The sequence below is a fragment of the Panicum virgatum genome, chromosome 7K (assembly GCF_016808335.1).
Source record: "Panicum virgatum strain AP13 chromosome 7K, P.virgatum_v5, whole genome shotgun sequence".
NCBI classification, from domain to species: Eukaryota; Viridiplantae; Streptophyta; class Magnoliopsida; order Poales; family Poaceae; genus Panicum; species Panicum virgatum.
In genome coordinates this window covers 4,517,691-4,527,219 of record NC_053142.1, presented here as the reverse complement: position 1 = coordinate 4,527,219, position 9,529 = coordinate 4,517,691, and the positions used below count along the sequence as shown (strand labels likewise).

The 9,529-nt window shown below is 46.2% G+C and overlaps 1 protein-coding gene across 1 annotated transcript; it reads right to left on the bottom strand.

Annotated features, from left to right (window-relative positions):
* Window positions 1–8,649: 8,649 nt before the first annotated feature.
* On the bottom strand, window positions 8,650–9,228 carry LOC120639855. The gene has a single exon (XM_039915786.1). It carries the CDS (start codon window positions 9,226–9,228, stop codon window positions 8,650–8,652), a length of 579 nt encoding a protein of 192 aa, XP_039771720.1.
* Window positions 9,229–9,529: the final 301 nt, after the last annotated feature.

Sequence of the window (9,529 nt, the reverse complement as noted above, 5' to 3'; positions counted from 1 at the left end):
TTTTCCTTTTCAAGTAATCCATGGATGAGTCTAAGGTACCACCAACCGGTACCTAAGACTCTTAAGGTACCGGTTAGTAACATCAACCGGTACCTAAGGCTCGTCTATAGGTACCGGTTGGTGGCACCACCCGGTACTAATGTAAAAATTACCACCCGGTACGTACCTAAGGCTCATTTATAAATTCCATTCACCCCAAAAGTACCGGTAGCATAGGTACCGGTTCATCTCCATACTGGTACTTTTGGGGTAGACTTAAGGCTTATTTTATAGTAGTGGGTGCTAGAGGAGGAGACAATGGCGGGGGAGCAGAAGGCGGCGATGCGATGCCGCAGCCTTGCACGCGAGTTAACGCGCCGTCCCCGGTACCCGAAGCAACGATATTAACGCGCACGGGAGTCGAGCGGAGCCGCGGAGGGGTATAGTTGTCCAAAACAACGACTCGGACGCCAAAACGACATCTTTGCGCTACTTGAGTCCGGCGCCAGAACGACTAGTAAATCGTATACGGAGGGAGTATAGCATATATACTACATCTATCACGCAGAGACTGTTCGTTTAGCCTTCAAATTTTGTCCCACGTTTATATTGTAGTAAAGTCTATCTAATTAAAGCAATATCAAATACCAAGAAAGAATTGCATTGGAAAGGGCATGGAGCCAATCAAATGTTTAAATAGGATGCACAGCTGATTTGTCTGTCGTAGGGCCAGCCGTCGGCGAGGCCAAGGATTGCGTGTTCCCGAGGAGCCTGTGGAGCTCAACGACGAGCGAGGGACTCCTCCTGCTGCCCTTGAATAGGAAGGAATGCGAGAGCGCCGCTGCCGCCAGATCTCCTTGCTCTGGCCACCTCTGCCCCTCCAGCCACAGATCGCGCTCCCCTCGGCTCACCCTCTCCATCCATCCCTCCCATGGCCTCCCTAGCGGTGCGTGTAGGGAGATCGGGGAGGATGACCTAGCCACCCACACGACCATCCGCTGCCACCACCGCCAGTGACCACTCCGGTCCCGGCGGCCACTCTGGTCCCAGCGGCCACAGTTCCACCTCTCCCCCGGCTGCCCTGGTCCGGCCTCACCTCCGAGCCGCCGTACGACCGTCGTCCACCCTCCCCTGCGTGCTGCCGCCGTCCGCCATGCCCATCTTGGTGTTCGACGATGACGACGACCCCCTCGACGACATGGCTCGGCCTCCCAACCCCGACCCCCCATCGGCCACCTGCGGCTCGCCGGAGCACCTCTGCTTCGATTCGCCACCGTCGCCGTCCACCTGCCCGCCGGCAGCCACTTCGGCGCCGGCGGCCACCACATCCTCAACTGCTCCAGCGCCGGGTGCCTTCTCCCCCCACCACACCCTCGATGGCTCGCCCATGCTGATGGCCACCCTAGCCCCGGCGACCTCCTCCTCCTCGCCGACGGGCACTCCTCTCCCCTCCCCCGAGCGTGGAGCTCTCTCCCCGGACGCGGCTCCATTTTTCCCTAGCGGCCACTTTGACGGCCGGGGGAAGCAGCTCCGATGGAGAGACGACACCCCACCCCCTCTCCAACGACGATGGCTCCCCATCCTACCGCGACATCCTGCTGCGGCAACCGAGGGCGACCACCCCTACCTCAGCACCGGCGGCGACATAGGTCGACATGCCGGCTCCGATGCCCACTTTCCGCTCCATCGTGGTCCTGCCTCCACGTGGCGAGGGTGGGCACCGCAAGCGTCGTCATCGGCGGGGCCGCCGGCTACCCTCTCCGCGCACCCTGGATGAACAAGTGTTCCCGGCGTAGCAACCGCCGGCGCGGAATGACGGAGCTAGTCGTCGGCCTCCAGCATCACGACCACCCCTACAAGGCTGGTCGGGCTGCCCCAAGCCATGTCTAGGGTCAGGCTGCGCATCGCCCTCCTCGCGTCGACCCTGATGGCTAGCAACGAGTTGAGAGGCGGCGCGCGCATCCTCGGACCATCGGGAGCGGCCTCCTCGGCCGGAAGTGCTGCCGCGGCGATGCTTTCCCAAGGTGCTCGATGGATGATGCTTGAACTGCCTTTCCTTCAAGCATCGGGTTGCTTCGTGTCGTTAGCCATCGCGATGCCTACACTGCCACGGCCTTCGGCACCGTGCCAAGGATTGCTTGCGGCCTCATCACCCGCCACTTCGCTTGGGCCAGCCTCAGCTGGACGGTCGTGTCGCTCCTGCTGGGTTTGGGCATGGTCGTGATCGCCCTCCGGTCTCGGACGATCGGCCGTTGCCGACGACTGCTGCTGCTGATGGTGGCCTTGACCTCACGCTCTCCGCCACCGATACCTTGGCCGTGGTTGCTTTGGCTGCGGCCAAGTCAGCGATCATGGATGTGCTTCGCATCGAGGAGGACGACTTCACCCTCGGGCCTGCCTTCCCTGAGCTGTTCGTGGCCACCTTCCGGTCTCAGGAGTTTCGAGATCGGGCTTCGGCGGCGAGTGTTTCCCAGGAGAGGCCATCGCTATCTGGTGGTCTGCTGGGGCACTCTGGGGCTGCCACACCCGTGACGCCTATGGAGGTGCCACCATTGGTTGAGGTGGTCCCGGCTGTGGAGGGCTGTGGAGGTGCCACCATCGGCCCAGATTGTGGTGCCGGCTTCTAAGGAGGCAACCGGCACCGTCGGAGCATCGGAGGACGGCAATTCCGCGGCCTTGGAGGACTTCATCAGCAGAGTTATGAAGAATATTCCGCCGTCTCTTGTGGACAAGCCGCCTCGTCGCCGTCGAGTTGACCTTGTCCTCGTCGACGCGCCTCCTCAGCTGCCTTCATCTGAGGCATATGGCCTTAGCCGAAGCCATCACCAAGCCTTGGACCCTCTCTTGGCCATCAAGCCGGCAAAGCGAGGGGCGGTGCTCCTGATGCGCCGACTCGATGAGGTTGGCGCGCCTCTGCCCTTGGTGGCTTCGGCAGAGCAAGCGGTGGAGAAATTCTTTCGCGAAGGACCTCCGGCGGACCACATGGACGCATTGCAGGACATATTTCCGATGTTGAAGAACAAGAGCCAGAGCTCTCCATCCGTGGGATGGAGCGTTAACTGAAGGCTACGCTTAGAGCCAGTCGTTTAGATTGGGCGGAATGTAAGTAGTTCATGTTGGAGTTTATCTTTCGGGTTGTGTTCAACTGGCTTGCCGGCTTGTGTCCATCTGGAGTCTGTTCCATTTGGGTTGTAACCGAACACTGTACCAATTTCTTCTTCGTCTTAATACAATGATACGATGCGCGCGTATTCGAGAAAAAAATATAATGTTTAAATAGATGTTACTTTTCTGGTTCCAATATATTTGCATGTATTGAGAATCTACGGAACTAAATAAATGGCACGGTCTTCAATCACAACTGCTATAGTTAATTAGGGGTAACATGGTCATTTTTTAGTATTAGTAATATATCTGAAATTTTCTAAACGAACAGTCTTTGCGGGACAGAGGGAGAACATAATAGTCCATATACCAGTTACGATGGTCTTTATTAGGCTTAATCATATTTTTGATTATGTACTTTTTCTCCGTGTTCCAAAATGTATGATGTTTTAGTTTTAAAGTTAGACCTATGTAAACTAAACTTTTAGAAAAATACACAAACATCTATAACATCAAATTACTTAATCATTCATGAAATATATCTTGACACTATCATTATTCGGTATTTAGATGTTAACCTGTCATTATGAACAATAACCTAAAGCAATCCTGTAAATTTGCTTATATAACAGATCAAGGGAAAAATTCTAGAAAACCACCATCCAAGGAGAAAAACATTATTCTAACATTACGAGAAAAATTTGGAACATCAAAGATTATAAAAAGTAAACATATTCATATTAGATCTTATCTTGTTGAGTTAATTATAATCATCACAAGGATTCATACAGATTTGAAAACTATTCCATGGTATAGAAAAAGATAACTTAATGTTTTGAAATGAAACATCTCATTCTGCCTAGCCAAAGAAACATATGTTTATAGGTGTGCACTGACTATACTAGTCACATCTTTATATCCCCGTGCACAGCATTATATCCCCGTACATGGAAGAACCAGCAGATGTGTCTAAATATGGACATATCTATTGTAGCTAGAAATGGAACATATAATAAATGGTACCCACAGGCCACAGCTACTGATAATGGCCCATGCATTGTCACACAGCACACATGTCTACAACATAGTCATGTGTGTTGTGGGTCGTTGAAAGGGATTTGAAATGGGCTGGATGGACAGATGACTAAGCAGGGCTTTTGAGGGGGCCAGGGGGCTGCCGGACCTGGGAATTAATTCATTATCTTTATAGGTCAGCTGTGGAAAAATATGGTCATTATTAAAAATGGTGGTTGTTGTTTTCCTTCATAGTCAACGACCACATGGTATATTGTTGTTAATAAAAAAGATTTTTTATATACTCGTTAATTCTTTTTGCAAGAAATCCTTCAACAAATATGGACGGCCACACTTCTTTGTTGATTAATAACTTGAATTGACCATATTTCACTTTTTAAAATCTCCGACTAAGCCTTTTAGCTGCCAGCCTTGGCAGCAGCTAAGGAAAGCTATAGCCAGCTATAGCCTACAGCTAAGCCAATTAGCTATTTTGAAAAATTTGGAAATAAACACCTTTGTCATACAGGAATACACGACCATAACATCCAGTACTGGAGACCAAGATCATAAAGGTACTTAAAAGTTAACATATCCACCAATCATTACAAGATAGAGAACACATGACAACATAAGCATTTCATAGTGCATACATCACACTTGCCCACAGGAACATTGCTTCTGTCCAGGACTATTAGGCCTCCTCCATCGGCGGTCTCTTATGCTAGCTCATAGAATTTTCTATTCGATGAACAGTGCCAGACAGTGGTAAAATGAAGCGATTGGCGTGCTGCCGAGCGCTAGCTCGCTCGCCTCCCGAGACGCTCCCTCTCTTAGCAAAAGTCACTGTGCCGATTTCGGTCCTGTAGCTATGAGCTATGATAGCTCTAGCCGTTGGACACGGCCTTAGCAAAAGAACAACATAGAGTTCAGATCAGTCGTCAGGAGCTTGGCTGGGACATGGCTGTTAGCTTGATCTCACCTTACATCCTTACTACTTATATTCCATTCCATCACAGACCAGTGCATAGGGCATGCCTCGTCATAGCGGTTAGTACCATTGGATTAACAGCCACAACACACCTTTCTGTTTTGAAACAGAAACTTTTGGGCCCTCGCTGTCCAGGATCATAGGCTTTCCCGTAAACCCATGCCGGCTAAGTGTTCTCTGAACACATTGGGTGGTAAGCCTTTTGTGAGTGGATCCGCTAACATCTTCTTTGTGCTCATATACTGAAGACTAATGGTATGATCCTGGATTTGCTCTTTAACAACATAAAACTTAATGTTAATGTGTTTGGCAGCACCACTTGACTTGTTGTTGTGAGCGTAAAATACTGCAGGCTCATTGTCGCAGTACATCTTTAGTGGTTTTTCTATGCTATCGACCACTCTCAACTTGGGTATAAATTTCTTTAGCCATTTAACCTGCCCCGAAGCCTCATAACATGCCACAAATTCAGCATACATTGTAAATGATGCAGTGACTGTCTATTTGGAGCTTTTCCATGATATAGCTCCACTTGCGAGAGTGAACACATAACCTGACGTGGATTTTCTATCATCTATATCTCCCTCAAAGTCTAAGTCTGAATAACCCTCTATCTCTAGGGAATCAGATCTTCTATATGTCAGCATGGGGCCTTTCGTGCCTTGCACATAACACAAAGATTTCTTAACCATTTTCCAGTGTTCTATCCCTGGATTACTTTGAAATCTGCCATGTACTCTGATAACAAACGCAAAGTCAGGGCATGTACATACTTGAGCATATTGTAAGCTTCCGATAGCAGAAGCATATGGTACCGCTTTCACCTGATCGATCTCATATTGGTTTCTGGGATACTGAAATTTCCCAAAACTATCACCCTTGACAATAGGAGCAGGTGTTGGCTTACTCGTATGCATACCGTACTTCTTTAGTACCTTTTCTAGGTGTGCTTTCTGCGATAATCATAAAACCTCTTTTCTTCTATCTCGGTGAATCTCAATTCCTAGAACGAATGATGCTTCACCAAGATCTTTCATATCGAATTTTGAGGACAAAATTTTTTTTTATCCCCAGTAGCAGATCAATATCACTGCTAGCAAGTAGAATATCGTCAACATACAGGATAAGGAAAATAAATTTTTCATTATTAAACTTTGCATAAACGCAATTGTCCTCCTCATTTTCTTTAAATCCAAACTTCCTTATAGTTTCATCAAACCTTAAATACCACAGTCTGGAGGCTTGCTTTAGTCTATAAATAGGTTTCTTTAGGTGGCATCCCATTCTTTCTTTTTCTTGCATGACAAAACCTTTCGGCTGTGCCATGTAGATATTCTCATAAAGATCCCCATTTAGGAATGCCGTCTTCACATCCATTTGATGCAACTCTTAGTCATAGTGTGCCACTAATGCCATTATGATTCTGAAAGAATACTTACATGAGATAGGAGAAAATATGTCATTATAATCTATTCCTTCTCTCTGGGTAAAACCTTTCACCACAAGTTGCGCTTTATATCTTTCTATATTCCCTCTAGAGTCATATTTTATCTTGTAGACCCATTTGCAGCCTACTATCTTAGCTCCTTTGGGAATTTCTTCTAAATCCCAAATATCATTGGTACTCATTGACTTTATCTCATCTTTCATGGCCTCAAACCATTCAGATGAGTGAGCGCTTCTCATGGCTTCTTCAAATGAAGTGGGATCACCCTCCATTTAAATTTCCTCGCTACTATAGACTTTATAGTCGTTAGAAATGGCTGGCTTTCTTACTCTTTGATACCTTCTGGGGGCCTCAACTATCGGCACTTCTTCTACTTGGGGCTACTATTGCTCCCCCTCATCTGCAGCAATTGGTTCTATCGGATCCTAAAGGATAGGTTCCTCATTCTGATTTCTTGCCACAACTATAGAACTAACAACAGGTGCTAGCACTACAGCATCTTGCACTGTTGGTGTCACAGCAACAGATAACGTGAAAAATGGCTCCTGAATCATCGGAGTAGGCACAAAGACCCGCTTCTCCTCAAGATCAATTTTCCGCGCTACCATGCTCCCCCTGACCATCTTATCCTCCAAAAAGACATCATGTCTCATTTCTACAAACTTTGTGTATCTATCTGGATAATAGAAACGATAAACTTTTGACTTTTCTGGATAGCCAATGAAATGACAACTTACTATCTTGGGATCTAGCTTCCCAATATTTGGGTTAAACACTTTCAATTCAGCTGGACAACCCCACACATGTAAATAATTTAATGTGATTTTTCTCCCTGTCCATAACTCATACGGTGTTTTAGGCATCGACTTACTTGATCACGATTAAGAATATGAATGGCGGTTTCTAACGCCTCCATCCACAAATTAATCGGTAACGTGGAGTAACTCATCATACTTCTCACCATATCCGTTAAGTTATGGTTACGCCTTTCAGCTACTCCATTCTGCTGAGGCTCACCCGGTGTAGAATACTGGGCAACTATTCTATTTTCCTATAGGAACCTTGCAAAAGGTCTAGGAACTTGACCATATGGGGTATGCCAACCGTAGTACTCACCTCCACGGTCGGATCTTACTATTTTAATCTTTAGGTCATGCTGATTTTCTACCTCAGCCTTGAATATTTTGAATTTATCCAACGCTTCTGATCTTTCTTTAATTGGATAAATGCAGCCATAATGTGAATAATTATCTGTAAATGTTATGAATGAATCATAACCATCCACATTCTTTATGGGAAATGGACCACAGATGTCTGTGTGTACTATCTCCAAAACCCCTACACTGCGTTTGGCTCCTTTCTTTATTTGCTTAACATACTTTCCCTTAATGCAATCGATGTAATATTCTATATCTGAAAATTTTAAAGGATGGAGAATATTTTCTTTAATCAATCTCTCAATTCTCCCCCTCAAAATATGGCCTAAATGACAGTGCCATAATTTTGCTGACGTCTTGCTATCGCATCGCTTGCGTTTATTCTTTTCATTCATAGACGTGGAAGACTCACTATTGCACGCAATATTTCTTTCATTGCATACAACATTCTGATTCTCATGCATGGACAGCATATAATGTTTGTCTCGTCGGAAGGCGAGACCAACACACTTATTATTAAACTTAATCTCACACTGTTCTTTGCCAAAATGGTAATCAAAACCATCGTCTGCCAAACATAAGACTGAAATTAAGTTTCTAGACAAAGAGAGTACATAAAAAACATTATGCAACTGAAGTTTAAAGCCATTATCTAATTCTAATGTAAGATCTCCTATCGCTTCAGCGTCGGCTTTAACTCCATTGGCAACCTTAAGACATCTTTCTCCTCTTTGTAGGGTCCTCCTCGTACTTATACCCTGTAAAGAATTGGCAACATGAACAGCTGCACCTGAGTCAATCCACCAAGTAGATCTAGCATAACTTAAATACAGGGTTTCATCTATGAATGTAATAATGTCCTCACCTTTCTTCAATAAGTATTTCAGGAACTCTGGGCAATCTTTCTTTCTGTGAAATTTTGAGTGGCACCACAGGCATTCATCCTTTTCTGCCTATTATTGATCTTTCTTTGGATCCTTGACAGGTGGCTTAGAAGAGGAGCCTCTGTTCCACTGAGGTTTCCCTTGTGGTCTGGCATTCTTATCATGAAAGCCCTTTCTTTTGTTGTGCATCACATGGTTGAGGGTGTCACCATGTGAGGCTTTAAGCCTCTCCTCTTCTTGCACACACATTGCAATGAGCTTCTCTAAATCCCACTTTTCTGGACTTATGTTGTAATTAACAACAAAAGCCTCAAACTCTCTTGGCAAGGAGGCTAAAACCAAATGGACAATGAAAGCATTTGGGAGCTCCATTTCCATAGGTCTAGGCTTAGATGCCATATTGCTCATCTTCAATATGTGCTCTCTTATGCCACCACCAGTGTACTTGTCATTAACTAACCTCTGAATCAGAATCTGAGCATAAGCTTTTGAAGAGCCAACAAATTGACTCTCCACTTTCTTCAAGTACTTTGTGGCAGTCTCACTAGCTGGGATTGCTCCCCTTATACTTTCTATGATCAAACTCTTGATCACCATCAAACACTTGCGGTTTGATGACTTCCACTGTGCTTTCTCAAGATCATACTTCATCTGCAGTGTAGCATGATCTCTTTGTCAAGCCTGCCAATTGGTAGTGGTCTCATCCTGAGCCCTCACCGGTGCCATGAGTTCTGTGGGATGTGGTGAGCTAACTGCTAAGTCTATGTCTGCCAGTGCCATCTCAACCTGCTCTCTCCACTTTCCATAGTTTCCTAAATTGAGAGGCACGATCTATGCGATGAAAGTCATGGGGTTGGAGCCTGAAACAAAATTCAAAAAAAATGAGAATCTCAATATAATAATAATTGCATATCTCAATTTGACGGTGGCCAAAATCAAGACATACAATTAA